This window comes from Papilio xuthus, unplaced genomic scaffold (genome assembly GCF_000836235.2).
Source record: "Papilio xuthus unplaced genomic scaffold, Pxut_1.1 DF826961.1, whole genome shotgun sequence".
NCBI classification, from domain to species: domain Eukaryota; kingdom Metazoa; phylum Arthropoda; class Insecta; order Lepidoptera; family Papilionidae; genus Papilio; species Papilio xuthus.
Window position 1 is genome coordinate 5,822,303 of NW_013531688.1, and position 25,196 is coordinate 5,847,498.

The 25,196-nt window shown below is 34.1% G+C and overlaps 2 protein-coding genes across 2 annotated transcripts in view; both read left to right on the forward strand.

Annotated features, from left to right (window-relative positions):
• The first annotated feature begins 2,748 nt into the window (after positions 1 to 2,748).
• Positions 2,749 to 3,588, forward strand: LOC106120059 (uncharacterized). Its single transcript, XM_013315236.1, has one exon. The coding sequence runs from the start codon at positions 2,902 to 2,904 to the stop codon at positions 3,523 to 3,525; it is 624 nt and encodes a 207-aa protein (XP_013170690.1). The 5' UTR covers positions 2,749 to 2,901; the 3' UTR covers positions 3,526 to 3,588.
• A 3,282-nt stretch (positions 3,589 to 6,870) lies between these two features.
• Positions 6,871 to 25,196, forward strand: part of LOC106120030 (uncharacterized) — a 34,964-nt gene continuing 16,638 nt past the window's right edge. Inside the window, exons 1-3 of the mRNA XM_013315199.1 lie at positions 6,871 to 6,992; positions 10,548 to 10,619; positions 23,906 to 23,953. Of these exons, the coding sequence (XP_013170653.1) occupies positions 10,583 to 10,619; positions 23,906 to 23,953 (85 nt within the window). The 5' untranslated portion in view covers positions 6,871 to 6,992; positions 10,548 to 10,582. The remainder of the gene's footprint in view (positions 6,993 to 10,547; positions 10,620 to 23,905; positions 23,954 to 25,196) is intronic.

Consider the following 25,196-nt stretch of genomic DNA (forward strand, 5'->3'; position numbering starts at 1 on the left):
TATGCAGTTATTCTAAAAATTAAACAAAATAAACTCACGATAATGATAATCTACTTGTCTGTTTATTTGACCTAAATGTTTATTTTAGATTTTTTTACGTCTTATTTCAATAATTATTAAAACTATAACTTAACCCGTAGCCTGATTTACATACGAAAGTGATTTATTTTTAATATTACTGTGTTTGCTTGATAAAATAAAACAATAATGATATTGTTTTTTTCTTTTAAATTTCTTTGGAAAGTTATACAACAGTAAAATAAGTACAGCCAACCTTTAAAAAAACTAATAGTAATGTGACCATTCGGTTTAAAAGATTGGTATCAAAATTGAAACTCTAGGCTAATAAGGGTTAACCATAATTAATACATTCAAAAAGAAGTTTTAGTGGACAATTTGACTTGAAAATACTAAACTAACGAAATAAATTTTAGTATAAATTCAAATTAAATCAACGAATATGTGAAATAAAAACTCTCTTAAAAATTACAAATGTAATATTTATTTATGTATGTTTTAGGTAATTTATTATCAATCACTTTACATAGGCAGTCCACGTCTTCACGATAACTCAATAGGTGTAGGAGCAGCCAAGGTAACTCAATAGACCCGCTTCCGCCGCACAATAGTTTCCGGCTCTGAAGTCTAGCAATGTAGGCATTGCTATACCTAAGTCTAGGATGCCTAGGTATTGTACCGCTCGGGGCCGCGAAACTAGGACGAATGTACCCACCCCGCTGCAGCTGTGTAAACATCTAGCTATCTTGCATTTTTTTGTCGACGTTGTATTAATAAAGCGTATTTAGTTAGTGTCCTAAAATTGGGTTTATAAAAGATTTTGTTTCCTATTTAATGAATACCTAATTTTGATATATATTTGATTACGAATTATGGTCAAATTACGTCCGAAGAGTCGACCATTAGCTATAATGAAGTGAAATAATACTTAACAAATTAAAGAAAAAACAAACATAAGAATAAAATATGTAACTCTTACCGTACATTGGCAGCGCCTGGTACGGTGTGCGGGACGGCGTAGAACGCGACCTCGCTACGCGCTGCTACGTGCCGCTGACAGGTCGGGGGCGTAGTGCTACGACAAAGCGTATTGTTCCCGGAGTTCTAACATATGCACCGCATTTAAATATTTATTACAACGGGAAACATATTTTAGTCTCATATTTTGCAATACATAGTATTTTCCATATTCAATCTTTTGACAAGACTTTATTTAGTTTCACCTAACCCGATATTTGTTACCAAATTAAATTTGAACGCGTGTAAATCGCGAGACAATGCAATATTATGGCTACATGTAGGTGGTCCGATGATGGAAGACGAAGAAGAAGGATGTTGGAAGGTAGTGAAACTTCGTAATAAAATGACACAACCTCATCGTGTTTGAGCTTGTTTCATTCATCTTGAAGAACAGTTTAATTTTAAGTTCTTTTAATTATGGTTTACCATACTGACTTCGTAGATTCTATCACCCAAGATGGGTCTTGGCCACTTTTCGACCTTATTATGGGTTCTAATTCTCTTGGATTTTGATATAAGAGAGAGAGAAAATATAATCTCATGCGATTATGTACATTAGAAAAAATTATTTTAGGTCAATCTCGGTTACAACATAAACAAAAATGTCATAACATTTTCTAATAAACTTGAGTACCTATTTGCATTACAAATTCACTTTAAAATTGGTTTTCAATTTTGCGACATGAATTTCGGTCCTTATAAAATCCATATTTGTCGACGTGACCCAGGTCACTGGAATTGCTTGATAGAAAGTTTTCGGGTCAGTTCAAAGGAATAATCTCTTGTTAAGCTTATGATCTTTTAAAAACCTTCAAAAATTATAGTAACCTGAAAACGGGTTTCACCTCGGTGTTCCCGCTTCTCGTTTGCTCCGTTCTCTTATAAAAAAAACAGTAAAACGGAGTTTTTTTTTCTTCTTTCTAAATAAATTATTACAAGCAGTTGTATTTATAAAAATAACAGCAACAAAATCCCAAAGCCAAGTAAACATATTTCACAGAAGACCTTTTAATACGGTAAAAGCTTTTAACGTAGCAATAAACGCAGTTTAATTTCCAGGTCAATTGAACCGCTCTCGTATACCTGGTGTGTGTTAAATAAAAACAAAAGTTGTTACAGAGCCGATATTAAAGGCTTCACGGCCTATATGTTGCTAATTGAAAAATAACACTTGATGTAAGTGACTAAGGTCGTAAATCGTTCGTCAAATACACGTGTGTACATTAAATGTTAATAACTTTTAAGAGCAGTTTTCTAATTGCACGTGATCTAACGGTTTTCGTGAATGTTCCAATGCGATTATCTAAAGTTGTATGCCGCTCGCCATAATTTCCTAGTACAGTATCCTGGGATTTGCACTGCAATAAAAAATAATATAATTGTCTTATATTCCTAAATCGATGATGTTCGAATGTATAAATATTGAGTAAATCTTTTGAAATTGCAGCTGTACGTGTTGCTTTTGTTAAACGAAACTGTGTAATTAAAGTTGATCGTGTGTAGCTGATTTTGTACGCACATTTATTTAAGTTTCTTCTAAATATGCTTTTAAATATACATGAAATTGTAGTAAAGTAAAAAAAGTACGTAGAAAATAAAAATAATTCGGTTCTATGAAACCCATAACAATATTTTATTACTAAAAAAGGTTTTACTTGAAATCTTCTATTGGCAATGAGTGAGTACAACTTTATTCTCCGTCCATCAACTGGCAAAAATTTATTGTGACATTTCATCGTAAAAACACAACTGATAAAAATTAATGACATTTTCGAACTGTGGTAATTTTATGCATTAATAATTTCATTGGCACTTTTCGAGAATATAATGGAGATAATTTAGTTGTGCGACAAGTACTTTGAAATGGGCGATAAAGTTAATGAAATCCCGCGACTCATCAACATTGAAGAAAAAGGTTCTGCATCTTATATATTAGAGATAAATCCGGATGTTCCTCACGAGGTATTTCGAAATGAATCCACGGCCGTTGAGGTTGTCGTCAAAGAAATCAACGGACGTAATAAAAAGAAAAAAGACACAGCGCATGTAAATACAGATGTCACGATAAGGAGTAGGAATAAAGAGATCGAAGGATTAAAAAAAGAGCTCCACGAGGCAAAAATTGGTACAGAAGAAGTGATAGAATCATCAAGGTTAATTACACTGGAAATTAAGAAGCAATTGGATAAAGCATACCAGCGGGAACTGAAGGAACAGACTAGAAATATAGCACTGCAATTAGAGAACATGAAATTACGTACACTACTGGATTCAAAGACTATTTTGGTGAAGAAATTATTGAAAGAACTAACAAATATAAGGCGAGTTGTGAAAGTAGTGGCCAAGGGTTTGGGCTCATCCGCACATTCGGCTCATGTGACAACTAAATCTGATCCCGGCTACACGAGTTTTGAGAAAGACTTGCAACATAGCTTCTTAGTTGATGCTCTGGGAGTCGATAGTTTGACTTTTAATGGCACATTCTAAAATTAATCGGACGATTAAATTGATATTATAATTCACTTGAAATTTCATAAATTTGGTATTACATTTACAAACAGATTTCTTTTAATTGTGATTACTCCTCACTTCTTACTAATATTATGAATGCGAATGTTCAGATGGATTGATGAATGTTTGTTTGAAGGTATCTCCAGATCGGCTAAATAAAACTCGATGACATTTGGCATGGATGTAGAACATAGTCTAGAAGAACACATAGGTTACTAATTAAGTTCTTTTTATTTGCGCGTAGATTTATCACAAGTATATTGTCGGTAACATGACAATATGTTAATTGGCTACATGCATTGTCTATCAGAGCTAACGCGGTTATACGGCCGACATAACACGATTATTCAGTGCATGATGTCCCTGTCAAATCACTTATGCATAGGACACGGCACGTGTAAGCTAAAGCCTTGACAACTGTCTACAATCAATGGTAATATTATTATTGCAAGTTTCTTATTGTGGATTTCTGAGACCGAAATCTATGTCATTCCTGTCATTATCTTGACACAGAGATAACAATTTGTTTTAAACGGGAATTTTGGTGTCAAAAACTCACGATTAGTGTCATATTTTGTTTTCTCTATGCTAATCCTATTTTGTGACCTAAATATAAAGAGTAACATAATTTTATGGAAGGACATGAAGTAAAATTTTTCATGTTCACTTGAAAATATTTGCAGCACAAATGCAAAAAACAGAACTATAAGATCACTGAAATCGAGTTTTATGCTCACGTAAATTGGTTTTTGGTTTTACGTAATTGTTTGTTCGCTTTGTCCACCGTTGCTACGAGTAGGTCGGTCTGTATTAAAACTCGTTTGGGTTTAATTATTTCACATTCAATATTAAAAACGCTACCTAAACAATATTTACTATGAAGTTTACTTTGGCTTCACAGATATCTCTAATATCAAATTAGTACAGGAATATAAGGAAAATAAATGGGTTTTAAATAATAATTGAGCCTTGATTGTAAAGTTATATAAAATGTTTAAGTAGTATATAACAGTGAATCAATCGCGAAATGCAAGCGGGCGTCGGGATACCCGGGCGCATACCCGGCTGCAGCGTAACCGGGTCACGGCGCGACCGGGTCACGCGGTCATAGCATACCCGGTCACCCGGTCGTCGGCAAGACACGCCCGGTTCCCTCAATATGCTGCCGATCTTGATGATTCAAAATGCATTCACTTACGACTTTAAGACATTACAAACATTTAATTCGTATAAATTTGTATAACAGACGACAATTAACAAAAATATAAAATTAATTTTAATTATATTGATAATCCTCCTGCATAAAGCGTACTTCCTTTTCCTACAGTTTGTTTTCTAAAGAATTCAAATGTTTATTATATTGGTAAAAGGTTCTGTTTGTTGGAACTAAGTTACTTTATAACTTATATTAAGTAACTTAGCTTAAGAAAGAACTTGGTTCTCCGAAATTAGAGTAATTTTAGTAGTTACAATTTTACAATACCTTCTCGGAATTCACTCTCTGGGTGTTGTGTACTTACTAATCAGACTGGAAAGTGTAAGACGTATGTGTGTATGAATGCTTCGCACGTGTAAACAATCTCAAGCAACCACTTCAAGATCTCGGAAGTTTTCTTCACATTTTTAATAACTCTGTGAATGTAACAAGTATCTGAAGATATATCACTTAAGTTACAATTTTTTTATAATATATATTTATTTTTATAATAAATAACCATATACGAATTATAATAGTAATAGCTGACACACAAGCAAGTGACTACTTGAATGCGCCAAAATAGCAAAGCAACCATTGTCCATAGACACCTGTGCAGATACGTTGCCTACCTTTAATCGATAGAAGATATTTTCCAGACGCACAGAAATGTAATATTTCTTCTTCCATGCGTCATTTCCTCTACCAAATTCATTTCTCCTTCCCATCTCTTAATTATAAGAAAACGGTGGGTTCTGATAAAACCTTGAATGAATTTCACGTGGTTATTCCATCGGTGGAGGCGGCCCAATCGTGCAAATTGCCAGCTCTTTCTTTTGAAAGATTGAGTATTATGGATACTATGGTTACTTCAAGTTAAAGTTGTATTACTCATATAGAGGTATTGGCATTACGCCAAATAAGTAACATGTTTTATTATTAACTGTGTGTGCATTTGTGTTATCAAATAAATTGAGAAGCAAAAATTATACAGGTATATAAATTCTCTTATTACTATTAAAACTGATGACAATGTCGAACTAAGTATATGAAAAAAAAACCATGACTTCACAACTCTGTATCAAAGCCTATAAAGTAAAAATGGGCTATAAGTATATCCTGGTTATTCAGTTGAAAAGGCTTATTTCATATTAAAATTTCCAATATTTTATATGCAAGTGGTTTCAAGCATTGTGCCATTGAGCATTGTAAGGCAGAGTGCTTGCGCTGAATTTAACAGCGAGTTGAATTCAACGACATGGATCAAATCAATTTTTCATAACGAAATAAAACGGCACCGCCGCTGCTCGTATGTGACGTAAAGGAATTGAGCATTATAGGAACTGTATTACTCTCTTTTATAAGTATGCTATCTACTTTATAATTAAACTAGCTGTAGCCCGCACCTCCGTCCGCGCGGTATTAAAAAAAACTTAATTAGCACCATGTGTCTTATTCCAAACTATGTTCTACATATATGCCAAATTTCAGCGAGGTCCGTTGAGCTGTTCTGGAGATACCTTCAAACATCCACCTATTCATCCATACATCAAAACATTCCCATTTATATTATTAGTAATATAGACAGATTACACGAATTGTGACATGATTAAGAAGGAAGTGAAGGCTAAAATAACAAAAGATAGATCGATGTGACGAAAACTGGTACGTTAACCCTACGTGAATAGGATAAGGACAGGAATGGGTTATCACAAATTTTATATTATATATTTTTTACATACAAATTAAAGTTGTAAAATAAAAAATTGTTGTTAATAATTAAAATTGATATTAAATACGTTTTATTCAAAATAAAATATAGTAACATAAATTGTTTACAGTATACAATTATTGGTCTGCCTGCACAACTCCTACAAGCGTAAAGTAAATGTTATAACTCCAATTCCGATGTTTCGAAGCAATAAAACGTGTACTCAATTGTTAATATAGTGCACGCTGAAGTACAATAAACCAAATCATTGCATTTATATACTCATGAACCCATTCGCCGTGTCGATGCGAGCCGAACGTTCCCGAACTGTTTCGATGTGAAAAACCTCAACAACTTCGGCAGTCTACGCCGAACATCCGCACAGAGTGCACGTAAGAACCGCTCTGATTTAAACACATGTGGATAAACTTTTTCCCTCACTTAGTGCTGTGTGTATAGTCATACATACAATTTATGGTTAGTGACTGATAATGGGTTTGGAGTTTACTGTGAAAAGGGAAGTCTAGATCAGCGCAGGTTTGTGTACATTCTGTGTAAGGTAGATGTAGGAATTTGTATTTTGTGTCTACATTGCGAAATTTGGGATAGCATTGTTCTTGTATACCTTTAAAACATCTAGTGTTTATTTTCTAAACCTAAGTCTGTTTAAATAGAAAATATAAAGGAATTAATGTTCGTAATTAAAAATATCTTTATATTGTTAAAATTACACTATTTCTATTGAATTATATGTGATATTTATTTAATTTCAAACTAAATAAAAGGATTGATATGGTTTTGAAAATTAATATTATATTTTACACCATGGTTATAATTAATTCATAGTTCAAAACAATTTTTTAAAAATTTTGCAAAATTAATACTGTAAATCAAACCCGAGACTATCGAAGCAGACTATGGCTACGCCGTAGCTCATGCGACTACGAGGTATTTATTACAGATCGTGTGTAAAAGATAGATATTAAAAGATTTATTTTTCCTATAACTAGTTTATTAGTAACACAATAAGTGATTTATTTCAGTGTCAAATATATCTTAAAAGAATATTATTGAAGATAAAGTTCATACCGATGTTGCATCACATCTCGAAAGTTTAAATCAGAGGTGAAAAGTTTCGAGAAAAAAGTGTCTTGACAGACAGACGGACGGACAGCAAAGTGATCCTATAAGGGTTCCGTTTTTTTCCTATGAGATACGGAACCCTCAAAATGACCAATTAAAAGAATATCAAGTTAACTCGACCAAGAAAATCTCTCCGTGGGTTTTCAAGACCAAATCTTTGTGTAAGACATATCGTCATCCCTTTCATTATCTTTGAGAAAATAATATAACAATACGTTTTAAACAGGGATCTTAGTCTTAGAAACTCATCATTAGATGAGCTAAAATTAACAATTTAAATGATAAAATTAAAACATGAACAGTTAAAAAAAACAAAAAACAACAAACATGTTTCATTTCTATGTGTGGGTACATTTATAAGTACGCTGAAAGCTAATTATTATTATTTTATTTCTTTAAAGTATCGTAACGTCCTTTCAAACTTTTTAATTTGAATACTCGAGGTGTACGGGTACGAGGGGAGGAGGGGAGCGTCATGTCGACATCGCTTGTGAAATTCCAAGCGACGTATACCCTTAATTAACGTAAAAATGTTTTTAATTAACTCACGAAAAAAGTACTCATGATATATGAAATCTTTAAAAAAACATATATGTTAGTTACTATGTTGTACACAACTATATCCTTCCAAAGTAACCTTGAAAAGTTAAAGTAACTCGTAGACCCTTAAAAGGCAACTGAAGTGGCAAGTTTCAGAACTTCAACAATATTCAACAATAACCCGACATCTCTTTTGAACTAATCACTACGACTAATTTAGTCCTGAAATTCATTGTACTTGTTCTGTTATTGAGTAATTGATTTTAAAATGTAGTAGAAGCTATTAAATTATTCAAACTTTCGTGAGACATTATACTAAACTGATATATAAACACGGCTAAACACTCACGTATATACGTCCGGTGGCGGCACCGACTAGTTTCGAGCCCATCGGGGGCCCTTCATCAGGATGAGTGGCACTGGTATTATTTCGCGGACGCGGCCCGTCGCTGTGAGCCGTGTTTATATATCAGTTTAGTAGTAGAAGCTTTACTTGAAGAACTACAATCTACAAATATATTACTATCAAGTGGGTTTGTAGTCAAGCCTTGGTTTATTTAATATAAAAAAATATACGACGCATTTCACAACGCAGGGCAAGCGCGAGTTGAGTTATTGTATTGCGAGTGGGATAACACAAGAGTTTACCAGTACTTATGTAAGCTCGTGACCTTGTCTGTTAAGTGCGCCATAACACCTTTAATGTTTTATACACAAACATTGTATTCAAAGAAAAATAAACAGGATGTTTTTAGATATTTTATTTCCATTGATATTTTCCAGTTCAAAGAAATCTTATTGTTAAGTATCGTACAAAACAGCGATCAGGAAAAAATAACTTTTTCATTCTCGTAATAAACAGCTTAATTATTTTCACAATCAAAATGTCTATTAAGAAATTAGGAAAATTGTATCAACATTTGTTTATATAAAGTTTATTATTCTAGAATTAATTCTTTAGACTAACAACATAGTTTATTCCTTCATAACAAACACTTAGGTGTAGTGGATACTCAGCCTAATTGTTGAACATTAATATTAAAGACCCGAGCATACCGTGCGCGCCTCTTTAGCCTAGGAGCTGCACTAGGAGACGGGAACTGTGTCAAGTGCCTTTCAAGGAATTATAACGTTCAGCAGAACAATAAAGTTGATAGGCTGCTTGGGTCGTTTAGTTTTAACAAAATTTAATGGCTACTGTCTTTATGAAATCTCGATTTAACAAGAAGCAACTTATTAACTATTCAGAATTTTGGTGATTCTTCTTACCTTTCCTAATTATTAACAACTGGCTGTCACCCGCGACTCCGACCACGCGGGATTAAAAATAAATGTTGGCCGATTCTCAGACCTACTCAATATGCTTATAAAATTTCATGAGAATCGGTCAAGCCGTTTCGGAGGAGTATGGGAACGAAAATTGTGACACGAGAATTTTATATATAAGATTTTCTCTATACAATAACAAAATATAACGACGTAGCCAAGCTACAAACAAGAGCTGTAATTCCTTGTTACAATTCTATACCGGTCGACATCTGGGATAAAAATCAATCTATTTAATTGTGCATGTACAAACCTTACTAATATTATAAAATTGCGAAAATTGGATGGATGGATGTTTGAAGGTATCTCCGGAACGGCTGCATGGATCCCGATGAATTTTGTCGTACATATAGAACACAGTTCGTAAGAAAACATAGGCTACTAGTTAAGTTTTTTTTAATTGCCCGCGAACGGAGTCGCTCGCGACAGAAAGTCGCAAATAAATGATTACAGTCTTACTGGTCATAGACAATTTCCTAATGTTCCAATTTGGGTGAAAATATTGCATTAGAAATTACTTACGTAACTAACGAAGCTTCCAATTACGGCAACAGTTTATCAGTTAGCGTAGGTAGCATAAATAAAGCTGTACTTAAGATAAAGTAAATCGAAACAACGTTCTTTCGTGAATTATTAAGACCCGAATATCTTATCTGACCACTTTGTATGTTTCTTTTTGTAAGTCAATATATTTATGGATTTTTGTACTTTGATTACCTTAGTCTAATGAAGTGTCTCTTGAACTCAATTTTGTGGAATCTTAGTGCTCCACGAACTCTTTCTGGAAGGTTCATTAAATTGGTACTGGTCTAATTATAAAAAATACTAAACTGGTACTCGAAGAGGTACTAAAATCCGTCATAAGATTAATATTACGTATCAACAATAAGCCGAACGTAAACTTAACGAGGGACACAAGAAGAGAATTACAAATTCTAGGACCTACAATAATCAAACCAAAATAATATGTAGGGTTCCGTCAAATACTTAGCATCCTAAATGGGTTCCGTAGTCAAAAAGTTTGAGAACCGTTGCTCATATGAATTATAATATTTTGTATTGATATAATTATATCTATTACAGACGCATCGCTGCTGTCTTGCTGAACAAGTAACATAATGTTCTCCCTATGTCGAAGATATAAAGATGAACATGGTAAGTGACCGTTATATCCGTTATTTATTTTATATTATAATTAGCTTAAGTTTCGCAAATGTGCCTTGTGATTTTTTGCACATAATTTTATAATATACTAGCGGACCCGATAGACGTTGTCTGACAATTTGACACTGCGATGGTAGCGCCGTCTGTCGGATCCAATGTAAAACATTCAAAAATCAACAACTACTAATAAATTAAAAATTAATTAAAAAAACATTGTCCAGCGGACAAAATTGTGAATCTAAACCATTCCCAGATCCCCTTGAACACACACAAAAAATTTCATGAAAATCGGTCCAGTCGTTTGAGAGAAGTTCAGTGACATACACACGCACAGAAGAATTATATACATAAATATGAATACATAATATGGGTGTCAAATGATAATCAAATAAGTTAAAAATAAACTACAGATTTATACAAATAACATATGCACCATATTGAAATGGATGGAATATTGAGACGATGATTACATAAACAAGAATAAATGAAATAGCATGCGGGTACCTAAAAAGGTAGAGAAAGAGCGAAAGACTAAAGAAAGTATGGATGCATTGCTATGAAAGAAGATATGTGTAAGGCTAATACATATTGTACTACATATTGCCGACATGTGTAGAGAAAAGGCCAGGAAGATTTTACCATATTTAAAAGGATTACTCCAAAATAAAACTGTAACATAACTTTAAATAAAAACTGTATAGCATAAAGGTTATTTAGCGGTATATATTACGTTACTAATAATAAGGAGAGCGAGGTTATATGTTCCCGTCCTCGACAACGCAATGCGATGTGGGATGTAAGTAGATAGCTTTTTCGTCTGAGACACAGGTCACGTACTCCAGGGCCGCGGCTACGGAAACATTTCGACTCGTAACTTTTACACGAACCTCTTTATTATGACCTAGAATACGCTTTTAGGTATTACGGAGGTGGGTTTATTTGTACTTATCTATCTATTATTTATCTAAAAAGAAAAAAAACAATGTATGTTTGCTTACTTCGCATATCTTGCTAGACTTTCATAAAAATTTGGAACGATGTTATGACACTAGAGAAGTGCTTTAAGCCATCTAAAATAGAAATGCCTGTAACTGTATTTATCTTACAAAAACCTAAAATTTATCTCAAAACATAGCACGCTAATGCATAGCCTTTATGCATCATAAAATCCATCGCTGAATGAAATATTCGGGTTGTCAATTAATTTTGACGGATTGACTATTCAAAAGTTTTGATTTATTTTTCATTCAACATTGGTCCTTCCGAGCCGGACTTTTGCTGTTGGATAAATCGAACCTAAATGATCGATAGCAAACCGTTGCTATCTATTATATATCTATTTATTTATCTATCTATTATATAGCTATTTTTAATAAATCTTTTAAATATTATTGTATGAGTAAATACGCCTTTCCAAATGTGGCTTAAACAATTAATAACTTTTGAATTATCGTTAAATAGCAGAACGAGTACAAGAACTTCAGCAGCCGAGCATCACCACGATTGCCAATTAATGTGGTACGCCAATTGACTGCCGAGTGAGCAATCACTTGATGCAAAAAATAAACGTACTACTAAAGCTCTTTACTACAGACCAACAATTTTTGGAATAAACAAGGGGAAAAATATTTTAGCGTCATGTAGCAATTATAAGCATACTTAAATAACAATATTCTTTTGTTTATCTTATTATCCATAGAGTATTTTTATTTTTCTTCTCTTTTGCTCCCTTAAATAATGGTGACGCGTGTATAATTAGTTCCTTTGTTAAATGAAGTATTAAGAAGTTTAATCTCTGCTCTTTACCTCTCGCTTTTTCTATAAGTAAAATGTAAGTAAGTAAAATAGAATATAACTCATATAAATTAAAAATTACAAACAACTTCGCCTTAATGAATTAATACTGTTTAATTCCTTGTATCAACTTACAACTCATATAACACGTGAGTCAAAGTATCCGCCCACCTTTTAAAGCAATTGCCTGAATAATGTTGCCGTCGCAAATCAGCTCGGCGAAATTGAGATGCCCCTCACTTCACTGCGCCCAGATGGTGGGGGGGCTTGAGGAAGCCGAGCCTACAGGAGGAGGGGAGCCATTCATAAAACCAGGCGAGATCGATACAACGCGCAATGTACGTACTGTAAGAGAATATTAACACAATGTCTAACGTTCATTGCGCTGTATGTTCTCTTTGTTTAAAAATGAATGAGAACATAAGTAGCAATGGATTTTGTACCTAGTTATCCTTTTAGTAATTTGTTAAAATTTTTGAAGTAAAAATAATTTGTTTTTTATTTGACACTTGACTTGGTAATGATAAAGTTAAAATACAAAGCAATAAAAAGCTGAATTAACTAGGTCGGCATCCTAATCTAATTTATATTGGTGTTGCTTGCGAACTGAGAGAGGCGACGATATGATAAATAAAATAACTCCGGAAATATAACAAGGATAAAGAAAGGATGCACGTTCATTGCCCGAAAGGAATAAATATTATACATAGAATCAGAGGTAAGCTTTCCATTTTTTTTACATGTCATATTTATTTAAATAAATAATCTGTTTTGAATATTGTTTTAGACGAGTCCAATAACCATCTTACTTCTTACTAATATTAAAAATGCGAATGTTTGGAATGATTGATGGCCGGATGTTCGTTACAAGGTATCTCCAGAACTGCTCAATGGATCTCGATGACATTTGGCACAGATGTAAAATACATAGTTTAGAACAACACATAGACTAAATTTTTTTTTAATATCATAAATCATATCATGTATTTTAAATAATGAGGCTGTCTTTTTCACACTAGTTGGAAAAAGGACAGACTGATAGTGTCTAAATACAAGGGAAGGAACGACATCCATTCATAAAACCAAGCTCAATCGATACTCCTCTACCAAGCTAGTAAGCTCTAGCAAGCACTCTCATGGTTTCATACGTTTAAAAGGCATAGTACGTCATCCATTGCTAGTCCTGTTCTGTACGCTAGTAACGATCGGTCCAAGAATCTTCAATGTATTTTTAATATACTATTTTAATATACTACATGATATTAGAGATGTTCTCGGTAGATGAACGCTTTTGTATTTAAAACAGATATCGTTTTAGGATGGTCGTTATGGAAGCACCAGAAACGTGAAATTGCAATTTAGTTTAGAGAACTCCGAAGTCTAATTTGAATATTATTGGTTGAGTTGAAGAGGAATAATCTAGATGAATTACAGAACTCAATTGATATTGGTGAAATTTATTGCGAATTCGGAATATTAGTTATCTCATTAATTTTATCTTACTAATATTATAAATGCGAATGTTTAGATGGATGTTTGTTTGAAGAATATCTCCAAAACGGCTTTAAGGATCCCGATGAAATTTGAAATAGAGGTAGTGCATAGTCTGTAAGAACACATAGGTTACTTATTAAGTATTTTTTTTATTCTGCGCGGACGGAGTCGCGAGTGATAGCTAGTATTTTAATATCTCTTGCATTAAATATTATCAATAACCCTTTTTAATATACATCATTTTATATATTTAAAAAACGTACAGTTCCAAAGAATTATAACTACTTTGAAATAGTTTTAATATTAGATAAAGAAAATTATGATCAGTGCTCTACCAATTCTATAAAATAAAAGGTTTTTGTTCAGTATTCGTTGCCTAAACAGTTTAGGAACTCGGTCTAGACAACAGACATGTTATAAGGAGGGTTGGTGAGTGCGATGGCCACTAACACAATTTGTTATGTGTAACTACAAACTGGATTATTGAAAAGCAAAATGGCCGAATCAATACTATTGTAACTTATCATTTGATCAGACAGATATGTATGTTTAAATTTTCTATTATTTATAATCATCATCAGCTCACTATACGTCCCCACCGAAGGGCTCGGAGCCTACCCTAAGTTAAGGGTGATTAGACCATAGTCAATCACGCTGACCAAGTGCGGGTTGGTTGACTTCACACATATCTTTGAGTATTATATCTTCTCAGGTATGTTGCATTACGATGTTTTCCTTCACCGTAATTACGTCGGATAAATGTACATATGTAAATCGGAAATCGAAATACACATTGGTACAAGGTAGGATTCGAACCCAGGACCTGCAGATTGCAAGTCAAGTGCTAAACCCCTGAGCCAACGACGCTCTTGTTTAAATTATTAAAATATATATGCTTAACTATTAGTTGTAGACTCTTCACGTATAAGCTATCTTGTTTTCCCCATTGGATTGAAAATATTGAGAGTAAAATTTTAAGCCTTTAACTGAAAGATTGATTTGAGGATTTGTATAAAAGGATTTGCATCATTTTGATAAGTGCTTATACATAGTTTTTTTTTTACTCTTTTTTCGGGCAGACATTACTTATCGTATAATGTTTGTAACAGAATAACGAATTTTTAATTTATACATATAAAAGAAAGTCGTGTTAGTTTCACTATTCATAACTCAAGAACGGCTTTACCGATATGGCTGAAAATTGGTGAGGAGGTAGCTTAGAGCCAGGAGACGAACATAGGATACTATTTATTCATTTTTTTCGAATTTATGCCTTGAAGAGCTGCTTTTTATTTAACTTACTAATATTATAAATGCAAATGTTTAGATGGATGTGATGCGGATGGATGGATGGATGGATGGATGGTCTACACTAATTAAGTTTTTTTATATATCCACGCGGACGGAGTCGCGGGCGACAGTTAGTTTGTACTAAATAAATATTTGTAAGTAATTTCTTTACGGCTAAGCAAGTGTTTAAAACGTAGGAGTTTATGTGCATTCTCTTCACCAATTCAAACGTCACGTCGGAAACGATAAACACGCGATCAGGCGACACGCCAACACGCGAACATACTAGCACGCAAACACGTGAACTTGACCCAGTAAAACTCGAATTCAAACACCAGTCAAAGCTGTTGTAAACATTCATTTTTTTCAGGAACTTTGCCAAACTTTAAGAGCCCATTGTGGTGTCGAAAAATGAAACAGAATTTCAAATGTACATAAGTAAAACAGTAAAAACTATCCGCAGAAGTTGTCAAATATGTTGAGGAAATTGTTGAGTTAATTATGACAAATATTACAATAGTTAAACCTAACTACTGCTTTATAAATTACTAGCTATCGCTCGCGACTCTTTCCGCGTGGATACATAAAAAAACTTAATATATAGATAAGTTAAAAAAAGCAGCTCTTCAAGGCATAAATTCGAAAAAAAAGTATTTAAAAATTAATTAATAGTATCCTATGTTCGTCTCCTGCCTCTAGGCTACCTCCTCACAAATTTTCAACCATTTCGCTAAAGCCGTTCTTGAGTTATAAATAGTGTAAGTTATAATTGTTAATTGAAAAAAAAACGGTTAAATACCTTTAGAGTGTATTCATCGCAAACAAATATCTTTACAATAAATAGTTTTATATGTACATATTATATATATATATATATTACTAAATCTACTCTATTACATAACATAAACGAATAGGCTAGCAAAAAACGGTAAAAACAATATTACCCAGAGCGTATTTATCTGAAAATGAACCATGAATCTCGCAGCGTTGCTGGCGCGGGGGAAACGAATTGGCAAAGAACAAAACACCTAATTTAATAAAAACCCTGCAAGCCTGGGGAAAACAAGGGTGGCCGCAGTCTGGCTTGTCGACAGCTCTAGATGTATATATACCATAATAACTTACGTATAACTGACTACATTTTATAAAACGTTCTTCTAAATTCATATTCAACAACTTGATTTAACATTTTGATAGTTTGTTGTTGTGAATTAAAAAATATATAAGATTAGACTTGGATCAGACCAGAAATTTCGACATAATACGACTCTTCGCACATCGTGTAGAATACTAGTATTCATTTTCCCACTTATAAAAACAAGCAGACACTTAAAACAAAAAAAAACATCATAAATCATAAGATTACAGTATACGCTTGTTCATATTCTTACCTATATTAAAATTTTGCATTAATTTTCCGTGATTTTCCATTGACGAAATAGAAGAAAGAAATATTATAGCCTACATTCTACTTAAGTACAAAGATGACATTATTGATATATGTGTTTCCGCAGTGGACACCTAACGAGTTAAGCCTAAGTATTACCACATATTGGTGTAAAGGTAGGTTTACATTGTCGTACCTACTCGATCTCAAGTGTGTACCAAGTCTCAAGACAAATGCCCGAAGCAAATCAAAATGCATGGAATACATTGTATTTGTTCAAGATCGAGTAAATTTATCAAACATGTACGTGTGTATCCACTATGAAATGAAGTTTAAAACATTTATCGTTGGTTTCTGAGACCAAAACCACAGTATAAAACATATCTGTGTCATGTTTGACAAAACAGAGAGTATACAGGAATATTGGTCTCGGAAACTAACTATTAGTTCTGTATTTAATAGTTATAAGAGAAGGAATAACGAATGAAGCTTCAAGAAAGAAGAATTTCGCTGAAGTTTTCAAGAGAACAGATGTCGGCCTTCTCATAGCTTCCCGGAAGTATGAATAATACTTCCAAGAAGCAATGAGTAGACCTTCATCAATTCTTCAATAAGAAGAGAAGATAACGGAGGATTAAGTGGAAGTTAATACCACTTTGCGTTTAATTCAATAATTTTAGTAAGTGCTATACATTACACAAAGTATTGTGTAACATTTACGAAAATTATATTTTTACATTAATTATTAAACGTAAAGTAGTGGTTAATCAAGCTTAAATGGACATTTAATTAATTGATTATTATGTTTGTTAATAGTTCATGATATTAAAATAAGCTATAACAGTGATAGAGCCCGCTTTAACATCTTCGCACGAATTGACCCGGCTCGCCCGGTGAAATACCACGACTACACAGACAGACGTCAAGTGGAAGCAATTCCGCGTTTCGTCTGATGAGTGTGCGTCCCGTAGCCCTAATTTAGTCCTCTTTCCTCTCCCACCCTTTTTCTTATTATATTTGGAAAGGATGGGAAGTGGAAGTGGACTTTTCGGATGAGAGGATGCATGGAAATGTTTTCTTTCTGTGCATCCTCTCCTCCGTCAATTAAACGTGGGCACCGCATATGCGTCTATGGACAATGGTAACTTCGCTATTTCAGCGATTTCAGGTGGCCGCTCGCTCGTTTGCCACCTTATGATATAAAAAAATGAAAAGCTAGCTGTATACCTTAAGTAAAAACCGATACCCATAAATATATTAAGTCAAATAATTTTTATATTTATTTTTTTAATTACTACTGTTAGGAATCAAGTGATATTTATTTTATTTTCCTTTATTTGGCGATTTTGGCCAGTTAGTTTTCATTTGATTTTGATTTAAAAGTGTTTGTCAGTAGCGGAGTATAAAAACGTAAAAACTTTAGTAAAAACGCGGTGCGGCACAGCTCCGCATGGCACGACGCGACCAGATCGATCGCGGCTCCAATAAAACTGTACGCTTTTGTCCTCTGACCCTTGTTCCCTTGTTTTTCAGACTCCAAATACACGTTTTGTCTACGCTAAGTACAATACTACAATGATAATAAATTAAATCATAACTTAGTGACAAAAATGATTGCTTTATTTTGGTATATATGAGATTGTAATCCATTTTTTTATTAATTTCTTAATTCCATTTGGTATTTAAATTCAAAAAAATTTAATATTTTTGAATAGCGCATTTTGCTCATATCCACTTTTTTTTTAGCTAAAAGTCTGAATTTGAAATTAAAAAGTAATATATTGGGATTGTCTCATTTTTGGATATATTTATGGGCACCGATTTTTGATAATACAGTCACAATATATTTCTTGTATAATGTCTTACTGTGGTTGTCCACTAGCGAAACACATATACAATACTGTCATCTCTTTCATTCTCTTTGAAAAAAACAAAGAGAACAATGTTTTTATAAAAGAGTTTCGTCAGTAAACACATACGACTAAATCCAATCGTAAGGATTCTTGATTCCACTCCATAAGTCCGAGAGCTGGGCTCTTCAGCGCCGTTTGGACAGAAATCGATTCTCAAATGAAACTCCCATTTGATTTTATCTCAAAATAGTTAACCCTAGATGGGATTAGGGTTGGCAATTGCTTTTTATTACTTTATAGATTAGTGGTTTGAGTATATGTAATCGTAAGAAGTCTCTTGGAATACAAAAAGTTACAGAATTATATACAACAATAACAATATTATGAATCCTATGATGCGAGTTGAAGTACTAATTTTTTTACTTTTAAAATAGAATCTCTGTCTTTCCAACTTTGGAGGATATTGCCATCAAAGTGACATGTACTCGAATACTTGAGTAAATTTCTATGGAAGATATTTGTTTATTCTTTTCGATAACTTAATGCCTCTCTAACCGTGGGTTTCTGAGACCAAAATTCCCGTTTAAAACATACTTCGCCTCTGTTTTGTCAAAGATTTTGGTCTTGGAAACTAACGGTTAGAGATGTAGAGAGGAGTCCCTTAGAGTAGACTTATGTAGTCAAATTACCATTAAATGACACTTAGCATTTCAGGTAGTGTTCGGGAGTAAAATATTTTTATGACAGCCCTGCAGTATATCGAAGGCAGTTCATCTCCTTCGTCAGTGGCATTAGCATAAAAGCAATATCGTCCCCGCGGCGGTCACACCTGCCCTTCATTTTCATATCCAAAGAATTCAAGGTCTCGTTGAAAATATAGGAACTAGAGTAAACAAATTCGGAGAAATTATAAATAATGTTTTTAAAAAAACAAAGATATTGTTCAATCGTAAATTAATTTCCTGAATAACAAAATGTCCTAACACATAGATAGACAGATGGACGGCCAACAAAGTGATCCTATAAGGATTCCGTTTTATTCCTGTCGTGGTACGGAACCTTTTTTTTTTGAGAGGAATGCTCTATTCATACTCCGCGCCCCGAAGGGGGACGCGGTAGTTATATGGGATTCTCCTCCATATCGGAGGCATACCCACTAAACCTCTCTGTTCCTCCAACGCATCGAGACGGGGCCACGGGCATGCTTTCGCTCTCGTCCGCGGCCGAGGTACGGAACCCTAAAAATGAGTATTTTTTTTTGTTTTATTTGATTGTCAATGATTCATAACATTGTCAAGTAACAGTCAGCTTCAGTTTTTAACAGCAAAAGGGATTTTCTAATGCCACCGTTAATTTATCGTTTTAATTCAACTTATTTTAATCAAATTATCATAGTTCGCTGTTCCGATTAAAATAAAATACAAAATAACATTTTATACAACATTTTTGTTACTCTAAAAAGGTCATTGACCCAAAAATAAGCTAAGTAAATGCCAAAAAAACGGCAAAAATAAAGTTGGATATCGGAAGTTGAGCGCTTTTATAAAAAGTCTACGTGATGTTGGGCCTGATATTGGTTTTATGCTAATGGTTGAATTGTGTCTGTGAACTGCAGGCCTATATTAAGACTATATATACAAACTCTACCAGTTATAAATACTAGCTGTCGCCCGCGACACTGGTCGCTTTGAACTAAAATACAATATAAGCCTATACTAAACTGATATATAAACACGGCTAAACACTGACGTATATTCGTCCGGTGTCGGCACCGACTAGTTTCGAGCCCATCGGGGGCCCTTCATCAGGATGAGTGGTACTGGTATTATTTCGCGGACGCGGCCCGTCCACCGGACGTATATACGAGAGTGTTTAGCCGTGTTTATATATCAGTTTAGTATAATGTCTCACGAAAGTTTGAATAATTTAATAAGCCTATGCGTTCTTCCTGACTATGTAAGATGTATTAGGACGTTGGGATACCTTCAAACATCCATCCATCTAAACTTTCCCATATATAATAGTAGTAAGAGAAATACAATACTAGTTTAATCCGGATTGTGTAGTGTAAAGGAACAGGAAAGAAAAAAGCAAGTAGACGCAGTTTTCTATATGAAAAGAGTTCATTTAGGAAATTAGAGATGTTTCATGTAGCTTGTTGTTAACTTTCTATTGTTAAAATGGCTACTCTTTAGGGTTCCGACCCTCATAGGAAAAAAACGGAACTCTTATAGAATCACTTTCTTGTCCATCCGTCCGTCTGTCAAGAACCTTTTTTAGTGTAAATTTCAAACTGTATTCCTTGAGTGTGTAAAAATGTCTATCAATATTTATTTGCTGGCTCTCTATGAGTGTCGCGGAAGCTCAGGGGTTGAGCACTTGATTTACAATTTGCAGGTCCTGGGTTCGAATACCGCCATGGACCAATGTGTTTTTAGATATCCGATTTACATATGTGCATTTATCCGACGTTCTTACGGTGAAGGAAAACATCGTGATGCAACCTGAACATAACTAAGAAGAAATTCATAGATCTGTGTGAAGTTAACCCGCACTGGTCCAGCGTGGTTGACTGTGGCCTAGTCACCCAGGGGTGTCTTTAGTCAGGGTGTATTAAGTCAGGACTTAATGTGGGGACGTATAGTGAGCTGATGATGAATGATGTTCTATTGCTTAATATTGCAAACTACTAAAAACCCTTTTTAGGTATCGGGGGAAATTTTCGTAAGATTTTTAGGGGGAAAGACAGGGTTACGCGAGATTCTTACTTACTAAAACCCCTTAATAGCTAACTTCAAGTGCGACTGTACCGCTACAAATACCCTAAAAAACAAAAATATGTTTCAAAATAATTGCTCATCTAAATCTGTGTTTCCGTTACAAAGTTACGAGTTTGTATAATGAAAGCAAACGTGGGGTTTACGTGTATCAATTTGTTGATAAACGCCTCCCACAGTCGAGTGCGAATCGCGCATCCTCACACGTTCGCGGATGTATTGTGCGATATAGAATTATATTACCAACTTTGAACGAGATAAATAAAGCGGTATTTTATGGAATGAAATGTTTTGAATTCACCAATTTCAATTGCTATTCATAAAATAAACATGAACGTGGTCTAAAGGAAATGACAGCCAGACTAATTCTGTCTTAACATAAAACCAATACAAAATCCTATTGTTGTCTCTATTTCATTGAAGACAATGAGAGAGATGAATATATATTTTTGTTGCGGCTAAATAAAAAAGACAAATTAATCTTAACTAGCGACATCTAGTTGTTTAAGTAGTAACAAAAATGGATATAGTTGATAATAGCAGTCGCGTAATTATTCAGAAAATGTACAATAGTGATGAAGTAAAACAGTGTATTGCCCCGAGGCTCTGGGGGACAATTAATAACTCGCGGGAAGACATTGTACGTCATACGATTCTTGGCTTTGTTTCATATCGCAACATGAGGGTGAATTTTCTCCGAGTGTTTTCTTTTAGTTTGTGCTATAGTTGATTGAAATTTGCATTTAATTTTCTGTGCAATTTTTGCAAAACAGCTGTCTCTTTTGTTCACCTCTTTATACATATTTTTTGTCTCGCTCATGTAACAAAATATACTCATAACACGTCTTTTAACGACTTACTGTCACACTCAGAATAATGATTACTTAAGTATCACCTTAATATAAAATCAATACACAATTTACACTAATAGCCTCTTTAGTACGTTTTACTTTAATATCTGAAAAGAAAAGCGATAATAAATAAACAAACAGTACTAAACGTCGACCTTGAGTGCGGTCGTTGACGGGAATCCGCTTCTCGGTATTTTGGATCTGGCAAGTTTATTGCTTCCAACAATATTATGGTTAGTTTCTTGTGATATCTGAATGTTTTGAGATACGATAAAAATAATCGCAACAAATATATTGCAATACTTAAAGGGAATTCTGATTAAGAACTGACGATTTTGTATCTTCGAGAATGTTACTGTATTTTTAATATTGCGTAACTTTGTCCAATGTAAGATATGTTAATTCTAAATTAGTGTCAGGACTTAAAATGTAGCGAGTGTGTCACCAACCGATGATCAAATTAGACTAGTAGTCAACAATATTTTTTTTCCAAAGAAAACATGTGATCCAAAGTAAAACCTAACAACTTGTTTTATATTAGTTTCTAAGTAGCATTATAGGCCTATACCTCAGTATTACGAAATAGTTTGTAAATTATTTGAGTGTCTAGAGGGCAGAGGTCGAACCCATGGAACAAAGCACTGCATATTCAGAAAGGATTATATTATCGTTAGAATCTTGTCTAAGTTGCGATGTTATTGTTTATTATTTAGATTCATAGAAATTCTACTAGGCTTATATAAAAGTAAACAAGATGCGGTGTCGTAACATTGATGAATTAGTACTCAAAGCTTTCCCTAACAGCCGGCGACTGAGAGCGGCTTTCACGGCACGCTGCGGGCAGGGGGCGTACATTACGTAAATATTATGTAACCCTTTGCATAACATATATAATGGATAAATAAAGTAAATACAGTCTTGCGGTCCCAGTAAATCAAGAACTGGATTATTGAACAAGGTATTAAACTCAACTTCGAGTAGCGAGCGTGTCACCATCTCAAAGTCCGCCAACGTATCTGCGGTTCCTCTCGTATTGCAGGTGTCCATCAGCGTCGATGAACACTATGGTGTTCCCGCTGCTCGTTTGCCCCGTTCTATTTATAAAAATAAAACTGTAATATGTTTGGTGAAGGTGTCCGTGGTAGAGTTACAGGATAGATGTCTATGTGAATCAAGTACGATGATACTCGAATTCTAGTTATACATTTACAGGAAGAATGAAGAAAGACATGTTATTGATATTACTGAGATATCAAAAGTATAAAAATAAACTCGCTACAAATATCTTATTTCATACATCTTCATTCATTGTTGCTCGCCTCGTGTGATCCCTCTACGTATTCCAGGCACGCGCCGTGGCTGGGACTGCCTTGGCGCCAATTTTCCCTGTTTACCGCCAACTAGAGGCCCTTGTTAACATTCCCTCAACACATCAACTCACCATTCCTATTGCTGAATTATACGATGCGATACTTCTTTTTTGCTTTTGTATTCGAAATGTGAAAATTCTTGTTTTCTTCTGTTTAATACTTATTTATAGAAAGTTATTTAAGCTTTATTCAACACGTAAACTTTGTCTATGTAGTATTAAATCGAACGTTATTGAAGACTTTAGTGGGTGATGTTGAAGAAAAGTTAAAAAAGTTTAAAACCCTTAAAAGTTTGAAACAATTATTGCAATTTATCGAAACAATTGTAATTATCTTTAACGTCTTCTTGGTATCGAATACTTACTACATCAAACCAGTAGGCAATTCGCAGTCAACCAACAAGGTATATCCTTACCTTATCTACCTTCTATACCATGGAATGACAAATTTCTTTGTTTCAGAACACGGCGGCACACAAGTCAAAGGGGGCTACATGCTACGATATAAACGTAAGAACATTTTTTAAGCTGTTTTAAGCTGTAAGGAAATTACTTAAATAGTACTCCATATGTAATCGTATAAACAAATCTGTTCATAATAACTAATATTGATTTTATTTTAACTTGAAAATGCAACGTCATAATTCAGTTCCACTAAAATACAATGGATAACGTTCGTATCCATTTTACGGCACCCTTCACACAGAATAATTACGCCGTCTACTCACGATGTAATGAAACGAGCGAGCCACCGCGTGTGTGTAACAGCCCTAATAAAATACGTACTACAGTTATCAAAGCCCGCTTGTGAGTTACGACTCCGAGATTCGAACAGTAAAACGAGTCGTTGAATCGAGTAAAGTCGAATATCGATATCGATACTGTAGAGATGTTACGCGAAGTTAATTGCACTCGAATTGAATGGAAGCTTTCAAACACTTATGTTAACGACTACCGCGGAATGTTTTTTATTCGCTAGGCATTTTCGTAGATTTTTTTATTGATAGAATGAGAAAGCAAACGCTTTAATTATATCTGATAAGTATAATTGATTCCGTTCCTAGCAATCTTTATCTTTACATTAATTTTTCTAGAAGTAAGGGCTGTGCATCAAGTGGTCCGTTTACATACGTATATAATTTAAAAAATCAAGTAACTGTAAAGGTGAGTATAGACTAGAGCATTTAGTTGTAACAGAGCAACAAGCCGCTCATCGACATGATCTAGTGTATCATCCTTTCACGAACCACACGTGCTTTGGAAACTGTGCTTTTACCTGTATAATATCACTGGTAAGAAAGTTTCGTTATATGGAAATGCTCGAAAAAATGCTCTAGTCTATGTTCACCTTAATATTATTTGTAAATACCTAAACTAGTGATATATGTAGCTTATCCAATAATGTGTGTAGTATTTGAAATGTTCATTAGTGTTGATGTGAGTCGCGTATCTGATTGTAGCGGGCTCTATACTTTCACACGAAGGCAGTCCAATGAGCCAGATAATGCAATTGTTTGAAAACAGTAGTGTTGTATCTACACACACTGTAGCCGAACTGCACTATGCTTACTGATCTGCACTCGTGTGCGGCAAGCATTACAATTATCGTATCTCGCATTGACTATGCGGTGTGTGACAGGCGGTAGATCGATTCCCCGCTAATTTCCGCACTGATCTAGTCGCCGGTATTTGATTGGATATCTTTTCATCACTTAGTTACTGTAAATTAATTGATATTGAGTGTATTAGCTTA